This window comes from Citrus clementina, unplaced genomic scaffold, assembly GCF_000493195.1.
Source record: "Citrus clementina cultivar Clemenules unplaced genomic scaffold, Citrus_clementina_v1.0 scaffold_7, whole genome shotgun sequence".
Classification (NCBI taxonomy): domain Eukaryota; kingdom Viridiplantae; phylum Streptophyta; class Magnoliopsida; order Sapindales; family Rutaceae; genus Citrus; species Citrus x clementina.
Window position 1 is genome coordinate 164,200 of NW_006262075.1, and position 17,492 is coordinate 181,691.

At 37.7% G+C, this 17,492-nt stretch overlaps 4 protein-coding genes across 6 annotated transcripts; 2 read left to right on the forward strand and 2 right to left on the reverse strand.

Annotated features, from left to right (window-relative positions):
* Positions 1–480: 480 nt before the first annotated feature.
* LOC18036548 (serine/threonine-protein kinase/endoribonuclease IRE1a) lies at positions 481–5,228 on the forward strand. 2 transcript variants are annotated; one of them, XM_024181011.1, is made up of 7 exons: positions 481–1,063; positions 1,157–1,379; positions 1,641–3,118; positions 3,330–3,502; positions 3,806–4,052; positions 4,172–4,475; positions 4,952–5,228. In XM_024181011.1, exons 1-7 carry the CDS (start codon positions 867–869, stop codon positions 5,090–5,092), a joined length of 2,763 nt encoding a protein of 920 aa, XP_024036779.1. In that variant the 5' UTR covers positions 481–866; the 3' UTR covers positions 5,093–5,228. The 2 variants fall into 2 exon arrangements, with proteins under 2 accessions (XP_024036779.1, XP_024036780.1); XM_024181012.1 differs by having other exon boundaries at positions 1,166–1,379.
* Positions 5,229–5,423: 195 nt separating this feature from the next.
* LOC18036558 (glutamate receptor 3.6) lies at positions 5,424–9,763 on the reverse strand. Its single transcript, XM_006425194.2, has 6 exons — positions 8,627–9,763; positions 7,163–8,508; positions 6,800–7,077; positions 6,610–6,641; positions 6,113–6,519; positions 5,424–6,022 (listed from the first exon to the last, which is right to left on the reverse strand). The coding sequence occupies exons 1-6, from the start codon at positions 8,889–8,891 to the stop codon at positions 5,528–5,530; spliced, it is 2,823 nt and encodes a 940-aa protein (XP_006425257.1). The 5' UTR covers positions 8,892–9,763; the 3' UTR covers positions 5,424–5,527.
* Positions 9,764–11,209: 1,446 nt separating this feature from the next.
* On the forward strand, positions 11,210–12,538 carry LOC18036559 (germin-like protein subfamily T member 2). The gene has a single exon (XM_006425195.2). The coding sequence runs from the start codon at positions 11,658–11,660 to the stop codon at positions 12,321–12,323; it is 666 nt and encodes a 221-aa protein (XP_006425258.1). The 5' UTR covers positions 11,210–11,657; the 3' UTR covers positions 12,324–12,538.
* Positions 12,539–12,846: 308 nt separating this feature from the next.
* On the reverse strand, positions 12,847–16,745 carry LOC18037814 (glutamate receptor 3.6). 2 transcript variants are annotated; one of them, XM_024180483.1, is made up of 6 exons: positions 16,273–16,745; positions 14,830–16,064; positions 14,466–14,743; positions 14,103–14,134; positions 13,594–14,000; positions 12,847–13,489 (listed from the first exon to the last, which is right to left on the reverse strand). In XM_024180483.1, the coding sequence occupies exons 1-6, from the start codon at positions 16,538–16,540 to the stop codon at positions 12,980–12,982; spliced, it is 2,730 nt and encodes a 909-aa protein (XP_024036251.1). In that variant the 5' UTR covers positions 16,541–16,745; the 3' UTR covers positions 12,847–12,979. The 2 variants fall into 2 exon arrangements, with proteins under 2 accessions (XP_024036251.1, XP_006425261.2); XM_006425198.2 differs by having other exon boundaries at positions 14,830–16,181.
* Between the last annotated feature and the right edge of the window lie 747 nt (positions 16,746–17,492).

The window sequence follows — 17,492 nt, forward strand, 5'->3', positions numbered from 1 at the left end:
TGAGAAATATACAACCTACGTTCCATGGGTCTCTAAACAGGCCCAGATCTGGCTCAAAGAACCCATAAGATTCTCGCCAGATTACGGTTTTTTTTAATTTTTTAATTTTTTTTCGAAAATCGATTTTATTTTATTTTCTAAGATTCACCCGCCCCCACCATGCTCAACAGAACAACAGCATGACTGAGCTCTCCTTGATTTGAATCCTAATCTAACCTGAAGTCAGAATACAACAATATTTTACCAGTGTTGAATTGTGAGATGAGGAAATATTTTCTTTCTTTCGATAAATTAAGAAAAGATTTAGAACACATTTTTCAAAATAAAAATAAAATTTGAACTACTCGCCCCTCTACTTTTTCAAAAAAAAAAAAAAAAAAAAAACCAATTTATAGTTAGTACAAAAACATTTTATTTTGTATGCATTGATGAACCATAAAATATGTAAAATTTATTTCCTTTGTAACTGAGGCATCAAAACATTTGTTAAATGCCAGCGACCCTTCTCGGGACACGTCTAAACTTTGAATAATTACTTTGATTTTTCTCCACTGGGTTGTACCCCGTTGAGCTTTATGGGTAAATTTACCTGTACATTTAAAATATTAAAAAAAAAGAAATTAGCCGGGGAAAATGCAAATTGCAGACACAAGTCAAGCTGATGCTGATCCTAAAATTGGAAGATTAGAAGAAGCCAGGAATCTTCGAATTGGAACAGTCTTCATAAGAATGTTTTTGTCTTTTGACTTGACTGAAAGTTAAACCCCTCCAATCGATCAGGCCAAGCAAACCAATATCTCCTCTTCTGTCTTCTTCTCTTCTCTACATATAACAACGGTTTCAGTTTTGAATCCCCGCCATTTGCAATGAGCCCCCTGACTCATCGTTCTTTTCGTTGTTCATTATTACTAGTATTATTATTAACGGTGGTTCTAATATCTGGGTTTTGTAATGGAGAAAGCTCTGCATCTGCATCTGCAAGTTCGCTTTCAACTTCTTTAATTCGTGATTCCACGGCCTCGGACCGATCCTCAGGACCGGGAAGATCCCTCTTGTCTCTTCCGTAAGTGATAATTTCCTCTCTATTATTTTATTAGTTTTTTTTTGTTTGAATAATAATAATAATAATAATAAATAAATAAATACGGGACATTAGTATTACAAGAATAGGAGCTGCGCTGGATGGAACAATTTCTCTTAGAGATAGTAATGGAAGAGTGTCGTGGACATTTGGAACTGGGACTCCAATTTACTCTTCATATCAGGCTCCGGTTCAGGCTACAGTCGACCAAGATAATGCTTCTGAACTAACCAACAGTTTTTTCATTGATTGTGGAGAAGACTGGGGCTTGTATGCACATGGCTTGCTTGGCAGAATGGTAGGAATGCCTTTCTTACTTTATTGTTTATGCTTGCTAATTGCTAACTTTTCTCTACGAATCTGTGCCCTCAAATTACATGTCACTGACAATAATACAATATTCTGATTTATTAACCTTAAGTTCTTTTATCTAAATTATTAATCTACCATTGCTTTCCACTGGCTTTTTGTTGTCGCTGTTTAAATTTGCTGTCCCGTTGCCTCGTTTTTTTTTTCCTTAGTACTCTTTAATCATTAGTTCATCGTGTTGTACTCTCAGAAACTTCCACAGTCTATTGACGATTACGTCAAGACTGCACCACACATAACAGAGGAAGGAGCAGTTACGCTTGGATCTAAGACAACGACCGTTTTTGTTCTTGAGGCTAAGACTGGAAGATTGATTCGCACTTACGGCTCACCTCATTCTTCATCCACATTGCAGAATGAGGAACAGAAGAGTGCTTCATATAAGCATGATAAAGTTAATAATGAGCAGCTGGTGAAGTCTGGTTTAACAAATACTGCTGAGCTGCAACACAAGGAGCCTTACCTCCTTTTTATAACCAGGACAGATTATACACTGCAGTCTTTCGAACCAAACTCAGACAACGTATCGTGGAGTATGACGGTAGCTGAAATAGGATATGCTTTTCTTTGTCAAGATTTTGAGAATCCATTTATTGGAGCTACTATGAATACAAGCTATGAGCTTGGTCCAGAAATAGGCCATGATTTTGATTTGCCATTTGCATGTCAATCAAAGGGCATTATCCAGCGTTTCCGAAAGCACAATAATTCAGATTCTTCTAGAAGGGATAATCATGGAAAACCTAAGATGCTTCCAGCACCTGCTCCAGATCCCATGGCATTTATGCAACCCAAGGCTGATAAATTATCAGAACTTCACCATAATGACGGAGGCGAAGGAGTGCTCACTTTGCCTCCACTAGAGACTCGTGTATCTGGGATAGTGGATGCATATGATGTGAGAACGCCTTATAAAAATGTGTTGAGCATGCTTTTTGAGCAGTCAACTGCTTTGTCTCTCCTTCTGTTGGCAATGACTGTAGTGGGATTTGTTGTTCGCAATTCTTTGGTAGCTAAAGGGCAATTTCTGTTGAGTGGGCATCCTAGTCTTTCTAATTCAAGAACTGCAGCATCAAAAAGAAAGAAAGTCCGTAAATTAGGAAAGAATGGTGCGGTTGTTGAGAAAAAGGTTGAGAACATGTCATCTGGAAATGAAAACGGATTTTCAATAAGTAAGGATGCTAGCGACCCGTTTCTGGACCTTAATAAACTTGTTCGTGGTGGTGCCCAAGGACGTAATGTTGGTAAGTTATTTGTGTCAAATACAGAAATAGCCAAGGGAAGCAATGGCACTGTTGTCTATGAGGGAATATATGAAGGTCGACCTGTTGCCGTGAAACGCCTTGTCCGAGCTCTTCATGATGTGGCTTTTAAAGAAATTCAAAATCTTATTGCATCTGATCAACATCCAAATATTGTTCGATGGTACGGGGTGGAGAATGATAAAGATTTCGTGTACCTTTCTCTAGAGCGTTGCACGTGCAGCTTGGATGATTTGATTCAAACTTACTCTGATTCATCTTGCAACTCAGTCTTTGGTGAAGATCAAGCTACTAGAGCTATGATTGAGTATAAGCTCCGGCTGGATTCAGTGAAGGTTATTATACGTGATCTTAGCTTGTGGAAAGCAAATGGCCATCCCTCGCCTCTTTTACTAAGCTTGATGAGGTTAGTTTAGAAGTCTTGCTAGTGGAATGACATTTTACATAAGGAGATTGTTATTTTCTTTTTGACATTTCGTTGCACTATTTTGGAATTCTGTGATTGTCTATCCTCCAAATCTGAAAAAAATCAGATTGACACTGGCATTAGTATTACATGATTATTACTAATATGGGTTCAGTGTGCATAACCAGTCATTGATCTTTATGTAATGCAGGGATTTGGTTTCCGGGCTTGTACATCTGCATGAGTTGGGAATAATTCACCGAGACTTGAAGCCTCAAAATGTGTTGATCATTAAGGAGAGATCATTATGTGCAAAGCTTTCTGATATGGGCATTAGCAGGCGCCTCCTTGGGGATATGTCTTCTTTGGGTCATCATGCTACCGGAAAGTATTCTGTCTTGTTTTAGCAGCACCTTTCATGTATCTCATGTTACTAAATTAATGTGGATGGTAGGCTGAAGACAACCTTCTCATGATGAGTTATGCACTATAATTATGCCAAGTGAAAATGACCTACAAATCTATGTTGTGGCCTTTTGCTCAAAACTATAGTTTTATGACTCTGGGTCATGGCAGAACTTGGTTTGTAGATTCATCTGCTGATCCATTGTGCGCTGTGTACTTTATCTTTAATAACTTATTGATTATTAGTTGTTTTACTCTTGACACATGTAAACTTTATTGCAGGTTGTGGCAGCTCTGGTTGGCAAGCACCTGAGCAACTTCTTCATGGACGGCAAACTCGTGCTGTTGATTTGTTTAGCTTAGGTTGCGTCCTGTTTTTCTGCATCACTGGTGGTCAACATCCATTTGGTGATCGTCTTGAACGAGACATCAATATTACGAAGAACCAAGTCGACCTTTTCTTATTGGGGTGTATCCCTGAAGCTGAGGATCTTATTTCTCGTTTGTTAAACCCAGACCCTCAATTGAGGTAAGATCATTATTTCCCTCAAATGCAAGCTCCTGGCATTAAAGTTGAATACAACAATGGTTGTTGCAGCTTTCTTCAATGATCAATAGTTTCTGAAATGCTTTTGATTTTTTTGGCAGACCATGTGCGTTGGAAGTGCTGCACCATCCTCTGTTTTGGAGTTCTGAGATGAGACTCTCGTTTCTTCGAGACACTAGTGACAGGGTAGAATTAGAAGACAGAGAGACTGATTCTAATCTTTTGAAAGCATTGGAAAGTAGTGCATCAGTGTCTTTGGGTGCTAAGTGGGATGAAAAGATAGAACCTATATTCATCACTAATATTGGCCGTTACCGACGTTACAAGTTTGACAGTGTTAGAGACCTATTGCGAGTTGTACGAAACAAATTGAATCATTATAGAGAACTCCCAGAAGAAATTCAGGTTTAGTTCTAGACTAATGATTACTCATTATGCTGTAGATTTCTTGATTAAGGCTTTTGAAATAGAGCTTATTTAAGCAGAGCTTTTATTGGTAGATTTTTTTTTTTTTAACAAGTGGAGCTTTTACCAAGAAAAAACTTTAGTTGTTTAATTGTCAATGAAAGTTTTTATAAAAATGTGTAAAATTAGTTCTACAGGCAAGTTTTTTAAAGTTATGTCATTAAAGGAATAAAATAAAATTGTGAAATAACTAAAGGATTTTTCAGGCAATTTAACATTTTAGAAAGCTTTCTTTATTGGATTGTCTGTAAAATCAAATATAACTGATCTATTCAAAAGGACATCTTCTCATTTGCCTCCAAAATCTTGTACAGCCTTTTGTTAACGAGTAGATTTTATCTATGATCTTTAGCTGACTCTAACGATGTACGCCATGCTGCACGGCAATGACATTTATATTTTGCTGTCTATACTAGGAACTTGTTGGACCAGTTCCAGAAGGATTTGATGGCTATTTTGCAACTCGATTCCCAAGACTCTTAATTGAAGTATATAAAGTTGTGAGCAGATACTGCAGGGAAGAGGAATGCTTTCACAAATATTTCAAAAGCAACTAAATTTAAATAGCTGGCTGCCTGGCTCCATCTAATTTCTGAAGAAGGTATTGCTTTAAGTCCAGCCAAGAATTGGAGAACAGTGGAAGCTACTTATTTTCCTTCCTTCACAGTTGTATATATAGAAATATGTCTGTAACCTAACATGTGGAAATAACATGTAGAAACACTTTAATTAATCAATATATTGTTTTTTTCACAAAGCCACAGCAGTATGTATGCCTATTGGTTTACTTTCTTGTTTTTAATCTCTAAAGGTATTCCGTGCCAGAATCCTCAGGACTGACATTTATAGGTTAGGATCCTTCCTGGGAAAATAATTTCTAATGATCCTCTGAACTCCATTTTTGTTTAAAATTTTGAAATTTATTCATCTCAGTGGGTTGCACAAAACAGTTGATTGGAGCAGTGCTCTTTCAAGTTATGAAGATAAAATGGCTAAGAGCTGCCATTACAGTTTCTAGTAGCTGAGTCAAGGCTTAAGTTTGAAGACAGTTCGATATGCTTTCGGTTGGAATTACAGCTACTCATTTCATCTTCGCTTCTGTAAGAAGTTCTCTCTACATGTCTTCTTTTGGACCAGCTTTTAACTTCATCTTCTTTCTCATTAACAAATGAAAGAAATGTTTGAAGGCGTGCAGATCGTGAGCTTCCACCATTAGACTCTGTATCCCCAGGGTAATGGCGGCTGAACTGGTGCACTAACTGCATCAAATATATGAAGAGAGCAAGCAAGCAAGCTAGCCCACATAGAAGATAAAGACCGCTAAAACTTTTAAGCTGAAGCCGATCAACATCTAACTTTGCTCCTTGAGAACTACAAGCACTTCTCAGAAGCCATTTATCATGAATCCTCTGAAGGTCACCATTCTCTGACAGCTTCAATATGGCGGTTGATATGTCAACTGCTAAAGGCGAGTCCCGAGGAAAAGCCTGATAGATATATACATCAAAATCCTTGTATCATAAGCCAACGCAACAGTGACATTATAACTTTCAATAGAATGACGACACGATACTTACAAAACCCCAGCCATTTTTAGTGAACTCTTGACCCACAATACTGAATTCACATCTGGTTGAGAGGAAGAGCTCTGCATACGCACGGTCATCAACCACTGCGGCAACACCGCCTTTATGTGGGCCATCCTTCAAGGCTTTAGCATACTCTTCTGGTGAATTTAGAGGTACAAGTCTTGACTCATCAATATTGAATTCATCTACCAAGTAGTTTCTTGCAAATGAGTTCACCTGATAACCGATGGGATAATTGCTTGATCTTAAACTATCAATGCCTTTGATGGGAGAAGATAGCTTTTGCACTGTAAGGATTGATGTTAGGCTTGCAGTGTAGCTTGAGTTTATTATGAGAACCACAAATAGCCATATGATTAGCACTAGGCGACCAAGTGCGCTAACAGTTTTTTCTTCTGCATAAGATCACAAAATGAAGTACTTCGTTGAGTCCAATTATAGGAGCTAGTTAAAAAGTGCAGAACTTTTTAGCAGCATTTACTTACTATGAGCGAAGAACATTGTTGAAAAGCTAAACCTGCAAAACCAAAATAAGGATATAAGTGACTGAAGGTGATGCAATTTGACCAATGATAAACTCCAAAAAAAAAAAAAAGATGGTAGAAAATATTTCAAATGAGGAGTTATTTCTCATTTTCAAAGGGAAATTGATATTCTCTTTGCCACTTTACTCACCAGAAAATAGTGACAACTTGTCTTTTAGGTGGTCCTCGGAACTCATCATTCAGCCTATGCTCCAAAATCCAAACAACTGCTCCTACAGCAAGGAAGAAGATAGCAGTGACACCCCACATCATTGGAGTAAATGGGCTTAAAAATGCCCAGGCATTGGAGTCCAACTTCCTAACCGGGGCAACCACAACTAGCCCCGACTCAATGTATGGCTGTGTGAAGTCTGCCATCTTTGTTCGGTTTGTAATGATTGCTATGTCACCTACTGCTGCATCATAAACCTGTATGGAACATGAAAGCTAGATGGTCAGAAAACAGTCGCTAAATTTTGCAAATTCTATAAGAGGTTTTGTCGAAAATACTCACACCAGCTGTGATCAAGCGGACAAGCTCAGTACAACTGGGATTATTGTGGCCATCTCCAAATGGTATTAATTTGTATGGGACAGCATATGGCAATAAGTTAATGGCAGCAGTGAATACATCAATGCAGAAGCCACTCGTCATATCACTTCCTTTTACTGAGACGAATTCACGAAAACTGACCCGATTTGGCACTCCAATTCTCAGATGTCTTCCATTATTAGGAAAAACCCACCCACGGGGTTTCTGTGTAGTTTGTCCAGGCCAGATAACACTGTACAGTCTTTGATTTGAGCTGGAACGATTGGGCGGCTTTGAGTACAAAGTTTCTGGAGGCACAACTGATAAGCCAGAGTAATTGGACCAATAACCAATCCTCCTGTACCCTGTGCCAATCACATTTATGATTTCATATGCCGGATTTATAAGGTCCCCATGTGAATTAAACCTAGCAGGGCCTGCTGTGCCAGTCATATTAGCCTGTAAAATACTATCACGCAAGAGGTTCCCTCCATTGAAAATTCTCAAAGAATCAAGACGCAGATGTCCTTGTATCTCTGACAGTCTAGAATCTTTTGAAAATGACAAGTTCCCTCCTTGCTTGAAAAATGAATTAATTGCACGAGCAAGCAGCCACACAGTGTCATACGCATAGAAACCATAAGCATTCAAACCAATATAGCCATTAGGTGTCTTCGCATCAGTCAAGTTTCTCCATCTAGAGATAAATTTTCTTTTGAGTACTGAATCTGGTGTGTAGGTTCGTAGAGTAAGGACTCCTTGAATATCATCCATTACATCTGAAGGAAAGGGAGAATTAGTATCTAATGCAGTGGAAAGCCAACTAGTAGCTATCCACACGTATCCAGTTCCTAGCATGCCAAGGTATTGAGCCACATGAAAAACCACCGGACCCCGATTGTAATGAGTATGAACAACAATAATCCGAGACTCAGTTAAAGCAACCTTAACCAGTAAGTCAGTGATTTCATCCTCAGTTGCTTCAACGCTCAAAGGTGCTTTGAAAGATATCCGACAACGCTTCGCAGCAAGCTTATCTCCTAATGCAGCTATCCCATTTCTCCCGTGATCATCATCTACATATATTGCAATTACCTCCCTCCATCCATAGTGATCTACAATTTCTGCTATTGCAGCCATCTGATATTGATCACTCTGGGTAGTCCTGACGAAGTATGGAAATTGAAGTGAAGACAAAGTAGGGTCTGTGGCTGAGAATGACAACAGAGGGACTTGGAGCTCATTTGCAACATGAGACACTACATGGGCTGTCACAGCATCCTGGGGGCCGATTATGGCCACTGTTTGCCCTTCCATCAAGTGTAAGGCTATTTAAAGCAGCAAAATTGAACAACGAAGAACCATAGGAGATTAGCAATCTAAGCAATTCACTAGCTGGCATGATATTTGCAAACAAAGAGAAAACAAGTATAACAAAGGATTTACCCTCAGCAAGGGCAAGAAATCCACTGTGATTGCAGTCCTGCATTTGAAGCTTAAGCTTAGTTCCACCAAGAGTAGTTGGATCAGAATTCACGTCGTCAACGGCAGCTTTTATTGCCAGCTTTGCAACCTTTCCGACATTAGTACTGAATGAGAGAAGTGCCCCAATGTTCACAACACTTGGTCTTCCAGAAGCTTGTGCAGTAATTCGATATACAAATAACTCGCAGTAGAAAATCATTAACAACATAACCCCAGATAATTTCATGGCGACTTGCCAGGTCGATTGTTAATACACCCCTGATTTACCTTGATCTTCCGTGCAGGAACCTATTAAAAACAATGATAGAATCCAAAAGATTGCGTATTTGGGTTTCACCAAATACATATGCAAACCATATGCGTAGCTATATATCCAGCAACAGGAAGCAAGGACTTGTAAAGAATATTGAAAGGTGAATAATAGACTGAAAATTTTAGGTAAATAAGAACGTCAAAAGATCTAAATCAGGGAAAATAAAATAAAATATAAAAAACTATGACAGCAGCAGCCAGAACTCAGGTGGCGGTGCTTTTAAATGAACCGAATACCCAAAAACACTTTTTTTAAGGAAAAAGAAAAACAGGAAGAGATGAAACAACGAACGAGCAAACAGTTCAAGACATACACAGCAAATAGCAGCAGATAACTCATGGAGTTGGAACTTATAAAAAAAAAAAAAAAAGGCCTCACAACAGTAGCAGCAACTGAAGACTGAAGAGCTTCAGCAGGCAGATATGGAAGAAAACCAGACCGTTGACATCTTATTTGAGCACCGGAGCTTGGAGGGAAATGATAGGAATCAATGAAGCTAGCACACACCAAATTATTTATAATGCAATAAATGAGGTTGTAAAAGTATATTTGGATATATACATGAACTTGATGTATGTATGTGGTGAAGAGAATTTCTTTTCCCCAGTTAGTGATAATTGTCATTGTTGTTCAATGCATAGTACATGCATTATCATGAGAGAGCCATCTAATGGCAGTCCCATAAATCTCAAAACCATAGTTGGTGGACCATGTCATTAACTATAGTGGAAATAATAGGAAGGGTATTTTAGTCGTTTACTGGTTAGATAATGGCAAAGTGGCTGATTTCAAGTCTTAATAAGTATTTCTTTCAAAAAAAAGAAAAAGAAAAAGAAAAAGAAAAAAAAAAAAGGGTCGGAATAAGTGCCTTGAAAATGATTGCAAGGCTGAAACCTTTTGTTTCTAGAGAAAGGTGAGAGTGAGTCTTGTGTGGACTTTTCCCGTTAGAGAACCTGTGGAAAATACACCTCCAACAAAATGTATGAAAATACAAAAAGCAGGACCGGATTCTTGGTCCCTTGTTACGAAAGTACTATCATCTTTTTCTTAAGGCAAACACTATCTTTATAATTAACGTAAGGTACATTTTTTATTCATAAACAGTATATAAATGAGATTTATTCATTATTTATGTGAGGGGTATAACATACATTAATTGTAAGGTAATGGGATCCTTTCCTTAATGTTTAAGGACAATCAACAATCAATCAGAACCACGTATTTTGTTGAATAAACATGTTTCTGTTCAAGATTCCTCCTTTGTGTGTGTGTGTGTGTGTGTAAAATTCACTCATTTTCATCATGGATTGGATTTGCGGTAGATTCCACAGCAGGGACGTAGAGCAAATTCTGGGTAAGTAGTAATATGAGTGTGATCCACGATTTCTTGTGTCTTTTATTACGTGGGTCCTCTCTTCATCAGTCGTCAGCCGCCCTGCTTGCCATTTATCAACGCGTGCACTTTAAATCATTTATCAGTAATGTCATTCGGTCTCCTGACGACTTGGTACAGCAGCTGTTATGTTTACAACCATTGAAATTTCCAAGTAGCAATAAAGGCACTCTCTTCGCAGAAGAAGACAAGAAAATGCATTATCAACTCTACCGAGACAAATGGGCGTTTATTAAATGAAAATTGAAATGTGATATAAAAATAGTGAACTGTATTTTTATTTTAAAATTCTAACGAACTGTTTAAAGTTATTAAAATATCTTTTTTAATTGTTGTCGCTAATATTATTTGTATAGATATTATAATAATAACAATAATAAGAGTAATAATAATAAAAAAATATAAAATTAATAATGATGATGAAATTAATAATAATAATGATCTATTTGTAAATAATATAAAATTTTGGGGTATTTTCATAAATTTAACAGGGATACAATGAGTAATTTTGAGAATCAGAATTTGATTCCCAAATCCCAATTCCCTCTTTGGAAATGAAATCAACGGAAATAATTTCTAATTTTGCGTGGATCCCATGATTCCAGATTTTGATTTTTACTTTTATTTTATGAAGTAAACACTATCAATGATTTCAATTTTGAATTTCGATTCCTCAATTTTCAAGTAAGCACACTATATCTATTGTATAATGAATCATTGACGTTGCCCGAGTTTGTATTGCATGCAAGTAAACTTGCCGAGGGTCAATTTAGTTCCATTTGCAGCCATACAAAGCCAAATACCATTTGAAATTTTGAAATCTGAATGAAGATGAGATTTATGACAAACGATATTTGATGGGATCGCTTACTAGGCAAGCAAGCAAGTTTTCACATAAAATTAAAATAAAATAAACCCAGAAACTTCTAAGATGAAGCTGGTCTACTTGCTTTGTGCTTTCAGAGGATTGTAGACTCTCACATCATCTCATTGAATACTTCTACCCAACCCAAATTGTAAATTTAAGCTTTCTATATTAAGCTTAGGTAGGAAGCGTTCTCTCTACAACCCATTGCATTCTTGTTTACCATGTCAAACTCTTGAAAAACAAAAAGAAAACTCTTTTGATTCATCATCTTCACTCGGGTAGGAGCTTAAAAGTTGTTATCATGCCATCCAAAGTCAACAAACTCAACTAACCTTAACCTGTTTCCGCTCTCTGACAATTCAACATTTTACCCCATAAGTAGACCAACATCTTCCTTTCATCAAAGTATCCTGATACCATGATTCTTTCAACGATCTCACACTTCCAGCTGCTATGCTGCCTGGTACTTCTATTGATTCTCCCTCTCCCTCTATATTCAGCTGATCCTGATCCTTTACAGGACTTCTGTGTGGCAGACTTGAAAGCCTCTGCTTCCCTCAATGGTTTCCCCTGCAAACTTGCTGCAGAAGTAACTTCGGGTGATTTTTTCTTCGATGGACTGAGCAAAGAGGGAAACACAACTATATTTGGATCTGCTGTAACTCCGGCAAATGTTCTTGCATTTCCAGGAGTAAATACTCTCGGAATTTCAATGAACCGAGTTGACTTTGCACCGGGTGGAATCAACCCGCCTCATTCCCATCCTCGCGCAAGTGAATCTGGTATTGTCATCAAAGGAAAGCTCCTCGTAGGATTCTTTACAACTAATAATGTGTTTTATTCTAAAGTTTTGAGTGCCGGGGAGATGTTTGTTATTCCTAGAGGGCTCATTCACTTCCAGCAAAACGTTGGAGAAGGTAAGGCTCTTGCCTTTACTGCTTTCAATAGTCACTTACCTGGCGCTGTGATTGTCCCCACCACTCTATTTGCTTCAACACCTTCCGTTCCTAATCAAGTGTTAACCAAGACATTCCAAGTTGACGATGATTTGATCAGTACCATCAAATCCAAATTTGGTTCTTGATGCTATGCTACTATCTCCCAAGTGATGGATCAGAGTTTCGCTTTTACTTGCCCGTTCTCGACAGCGGATTAGATTTGATTTGGTGTTTCTTTTCTTGTTAGTGAAGTATGTATAAAACAGATACAATTAATTCTACAACAAATAAAAAAAGAAAAAAAATTAATAAAGAGGTAATTTGTGATTCGTGAGAAGCAGAATGGTGTTTGATTTCTCTCTCTCTCTCTCTCTCTCTCTCTCTTTTTTAAATTTTCTTTCTTTCCTTTTCTCCAACAAAACAATCAGAAAGTACATATGATCATTTTTCTTCTGTGAATAATCCAATGACTATCTTCTCCATAGGCTATAGAGAGAATTACTAATACATTAAAAAAAAAAATCATTGAAATTGCACAATTTAGAGTTTTATCAACAATTTTTGCTTGTGTAGGCAGGGATCTGGTATTTTCAGAATCCCTACGTTAGGAACTACAAAAGAAGTTTTTTTTCACTAAAGATGTGAATTAGGAAAGATTGGTAGACAATATGAACCAGAGACTAAATTGCCATGAGATTTATTGGCAGCTGTAGATTTTGTTTGCCTACAATTACACTTGCAGAGTGCTAACACAATTCCATTTGCAACTATAAAGACAAGTACTATCCTAACATTGACATATCTAATAAAAATGCGAATTATGACCAAAGACCTCAAATGCAACTAATTTGGCTTCATTACCAGGATTAACACTCCCATTTAAGTCCCCGTCCGTGGATTTATCTTTATCTATGTCTCCAGTTGACGCCCTCTCCAATTTTCTTTTCTTGGAGAGATTTTTTATTACGACTTCCTTCTCGCCGGCAAATGAAATAAATGTTTGAAGACGTGAACTTTGTGAGCTTGGACCTGCAGACTCAAGCTCTTGCAAGTCCAGATAATGCCTGGCAAACTGGCGTACAATCTGTATGAGATATATTAAGAGAGCAAGCAAGCAAGCTACACCACACAAAACAAAGAGGCCCCAAAAGCTTTTAAGATGAAGCCGGTCTGCTTCTTGCTTTGCGCCTTGTGAACTGCAAGCGCTTCTTGTGAGCCACTTGTCATGAATTCTTTGCAGATCTCCATTCTCTGATAGTTCCAGGATGGCAATTGACATGTCAACTGCAAGAGGTGAGTCCCTTGGAAATGCCTATATAGTTAGAAATGAAGAGAGAAATAAATAAATTTCACAACTTTCAGAAGAGATAAGTTTGCCTGTGTATCATTCTACCAGAGTGACAGAGCAATACTCACAAATCCCCACCCAATTCTGGTAAATTCTTGGCCTATGATGCTGAATTCACAACGTGTAGAGAGGAAGACCTCCATGTACGCACGTTCATCGATTACTGCTGAAACACCACCGTTTTTGGGACCATCAGTTAAGGCTTTCTCATATTCTTCTGCTGTATTAAGAGGAACAAGTCTGGACTTATCTATGTTGAGTTCGTCAGTTAAATAATTTTCTGCAAATGAGCCACGCTGGTAGCCTATATGGTCACTGCTTGCTACTAAACTCTGGATATCTTTAATCGGCGAAGAAAGCTGTTCAACTGTGAGGATTGAGGTCAGACTTGCAGTGTAGCTTGAAGTAAGTATTAAAACAACGAATAGCCATATGATCAGCACAAGGCGACTGAGGGAGTTAACGGTTCTTTCTTCTACATAAATCGGAACAAGAAGCATTATGATTAGTTCAACAGGAACTGTTTGCAAACATAGAAATTATTTATACATAATTTAAGCCAAATTCGTTCACTTACTATGTGAAAAGAACAAAGTTGAAAAGCTAAACCTGCAGAGTAAGGCACGAATCTTAGTTATTAGAGGATTTAGAAGAAGATGCAGAATTAACAGCTAACCAACCGACGTAAAAATTTACTCTTTTTTTTTTAAAAAAAAAAAAAACTATAACCAATATATATCCTCTTGATGCATTCTTTTAGACAAACCTGGTGTCGAAACTAGCAAAACATAAATTAAAAAAAAAAAAAATACATGACCCTTTTTCACATATATGGAGTAAAAGAACTTTAAACTAAGTAGCCTTGTGTGTGCCGCTATCTAGGATTGAAAGAAATGGCTATACTCGTCATAGAAAATTCCAATATTTCTTCTGCACTTACCATAGGATGGTTCCAATTTGCCTTCTAGGAGGGCCGCGAAAATCATCATTTAACCGATGTTCCAAAATCCAGACAACCACTCCCACTACGAGGAAAAAGATTCCCGTGACACACCACATATTTGGAGTGAATGGATTCAAAAATGCCCAAGCATTAGAATTTAACTTCTTGATGGGAGCAACAACTACTAGCCCAGACTCGATATATGGCTGCGTAAAATCCACCATCTTTGTTCTTTCAGTGGTGATTGCAAAATCACCTACTGCAGCGTCATAGACCTACTTGGGACAAGGAAACCACCATTAGCCAAAATAGCAAACAATATGACAAGGTTGAAGAAAATCTTCTTTTGTTTCATACTCACATCCTCTGATACCAAACGTAAAAGATCAAATCTTTTGGGGCTGTTATGGCCATCGCCAAATGGAACTAGTTTATATGGGACAGCATAAGGCAGCAGTTCTAGCACAGCTGTAAATACATCAATGCAATATCCACTGAACTTATCAGTGCCTTTCCCTTGAGCGACAAACTCGGGATAAATAACCTGACTTGGAACTCCAATTCGTAAATGCCTTCCATTGTTTGGGAAAACCCATCCCCGAGGTTTCTGCGTTGTTTGTCCTGGCCAGACTGCGCTATATAGATGTTGACTTGAAGCAGAGCGATTAGATGGCTCTTTGTAAAGTGCTTCTGGAGGCACAACTGATAAGCCAGAATAATTAGACCAGTAACCAATTCTTCTAGAGCCCGTGCCAATAATATTGATGACTTCATATGCAGGATTAATGAGGTCTCTATCTGATGTAAATTTAATGGGACCTGTTACACCAGTCATATTGACTTGTAAGATATTATCAAGCAACATTTTCCCTCCATTGAAGATGCTCATAGAACTAAAACGCATATCTCCTCTAGATAGCTCTGACAATTTGGAATCCTCTGAAAATGAAATATTTCCCCCTTGATCAAAAAATGCACCAATTGCATGAGCCAGAAGCCATAATGTATCATAGGCATAAAGACCAAAAGAATTCAAGCCAATTGGGCCGTTAAGTGTATTTCTTCTTGTCAAGTTGCTCCACCTAGTGACAAACTTCCTCTTTTCTTCTGAACTCTGTGTGTACATACGCAATGTGAGAACTCCTTGAATGTCATCCATTTTCTCTGAATGGAGCTGAGAATCAGTATCTAAGATGCTAGATAGCCAATCTGTAACTATCCACACATACCCCGATTCCATCATTCGAAGATGTTTGGCTGCATTGAGCACTTCTAGACCCCAAATGTCATAAGTGTGAAGAACAAGAATGCGAGACATCATAGAAGACACTGTAAGTAGGGTATCAATTATCTGGTTCCTGCTTCCTTTAGGACTCAAAGGTACTTTATGCGACAGCCAGCAGCGTTTTTCAGCCAGCTTATCTCCTAAAGCAGCAATGCCGTTTCTTCCATGATCATCATCGACATAGAGAGCTATTACGTTTCGCCATCCAAAATAATCCACAATATCTGCTATTGCAGCCATTTGATAGAGATCACTCTGTGTTGTCCTAACAAAGAACGGATACTGAAGCGAAGAAAGTGAGGGGTCTGTTGCTGCAAATGATAATAGAGGTACTTGAAACTCATTGGCAATATGTGAAACTAAATGAGCTATGACTGAAAACTGGGGGCCTATTATGGCCACAGTCTCATTCTCCAGCAATGTCAAAGCTGTAAACAATTATTAAAAAGACAGATGAGGAATTAATACGTGTAACTCAAATAACTTAGCTGATGTGACAAATTGTGAGTAAGAATTTACCCTCAACCATGCCTAGAAATCGGCTGTAATTGGTGTCGTGCACAGTTAGCTTCAGCTTAGTTCCACCGAGGATTGCTGGGTTAGAATTGACATCTTCAACTGCAGCTTCTATTGCAACTTTTGCAACCTTGCCGATGGTTGAATTCAAAGCGAAAACAGCCCCAATGTTTAAAACAGGAGGTATTGTACTAACACCATTCATACTAATCACAGCTGAAAAACAGAAATTGTAGACAACCACTAAAGCCAATAGGTAAATTTTAGTCATGATGGATTGCCTAAACACTACTCCAAAATCTTATACGAATGCAGATTGGAGAAAAATATCAGTCAAAAGAAATACAAGAGTAGACTCAAGCACTCAGCAGTTAAATATTAAATAAAATACTTATGCAAGGAAGAACAAAAGCAAAAATACAGATTCCATTCTCCCAGTCCCAGATGTGTTTGTGCTCTACACTTAATACAACCATACGTAACCCAGTCATTGGAAATGAAGATTTATACAGGCACCAAGTAAACAAAGAGGAAATATTACACTGCATCACTAGTGCACCTTTACCTGCTGGCTGCTGCGGTGCTAAAATTTTTTTGTTTCCATGCTGGAAAAGTCAATGAGAATTGAGAAATGGACAAAGATCATGTGCAAAACATGAAACGTAATAGAAACGACTCACCAATTAGTCAATTATTAATTATGATGCTGACGCCGCATGCCAAATAAAACAAAGGAAGGAGATTCCGAGAAGCTTTGAATATTGGGCATGTGAGTGTGACCGAGACTTGAGAGTGAGACCACGCAGATAACACATAGATGGACATTGTTTTGACAGCACTTAGCAGCCAGCCTTACCTTACTGCAAATAGTTCGCATATAAAATCTGTGAATATTTGTTCAGATAATATAATAAATGAGTAAATTTTGGTTGTGTAAAATAAACATGACAATATAATTCATTTAAGAAACTATTACACATAATATTATTATGTAATGAAACAATCAACTCAAAGCACAATTATTACGTTGCGAGTAGGCTCCTTCCATATTAATATTTAAGCAAAAAAATTAAGTAGATACTAAAATTTCCAAAATCCGGAAAAAAAAAAAAAAAAAAACATGGGACGGGATCAATGTTCATGGGACAGGGGCACTGCATCATCAACTAATTAATAACAAGCAAAGACAATTAATGTAGATACATTCATTTATTTATTTATTT

What these genes read in the sequence shown, in the direction of transcription:
- LOC18036558 (XM_006425194.2), bottom strand. Translation starts at nt 8,891, where the DNA reads ATGAAATTATCTGGGGTTATGTTGTTAATGATTTTCTACTGCGAGTTA. An exon ending in ATTTCTTGCCCTTGCTGAGG is followed by an intron (nt 8,509 to 8,626) that starts GTAAATCCTTTG and finishes TGCTTTAAATAG; the next exon opens with CCTTACACTTGATGGAAGGG. An exon ending in CTAAAAATGGCTGGGGTTTT is followed by an intron (nt 6,023 to 6,112) that starts GTAAGTATCGTG and finishes TATATCTATCAG; the next exon opens with GCTTTTCCTCGGGACTCGCC.
- LOC18036548 (XM_024181011.1), top strand. Translation starts at nt 867, where the DNA reads ATGAGCCCCCTGACTCATCGTTCTTTTCGTTGTTCATTATTACTAGTA. An exon ending in AGATCCCTCTTGTCTCTTCC is followed by an intron (nt 1,064 to 1,156) that starts GTAAGTGATAAT and finishes ACGGGACATTAG; the next exon opens with TATTACAAGAATAGGAGCTG. An exon ending in AACCCAGACCCTCAATTGAG is followed by an intron (nt 4,053 to 4,171) that starts GTAAGATCATTA and finishes TTTTTTTGGCAG; the next exon opens with ACCATGTGCGTTGGAAGTGC.
- LOC18037814 (XM_006425198.2), bottom strand. Translation starts at nt 16,540, where the DNA reads ATGACTAAAATTTACCTATTGGCTTTAGTGGTTGTCTACAATTTCTGT. An exon ending in CAAATTGGAACCATCCTATG is followed by an intron (nt 14,135 to 14,465) that starts GTAAGTGCAGAA and finishes CTTACTCTGCAG; the next exon opens with GTTTAGCTTTTCAACTTTGT. An exon ending in CCAGAATTGGGTGGGGATTT is followed by an intron (nt 13,490 to 13,593) that starts GTGAGTATTGCT and finishes CTAACTATATAG; the next exon opens with GCATTTCCAAGGGACTCACC.
- LOC18036559 (XM_006425195.2), top strand. Translation starts at nt 11,658, where the DNA reads ATGATTCTTTCAACGATCTCACACTTCCAGCTGCTATGCTGCCTGGTA.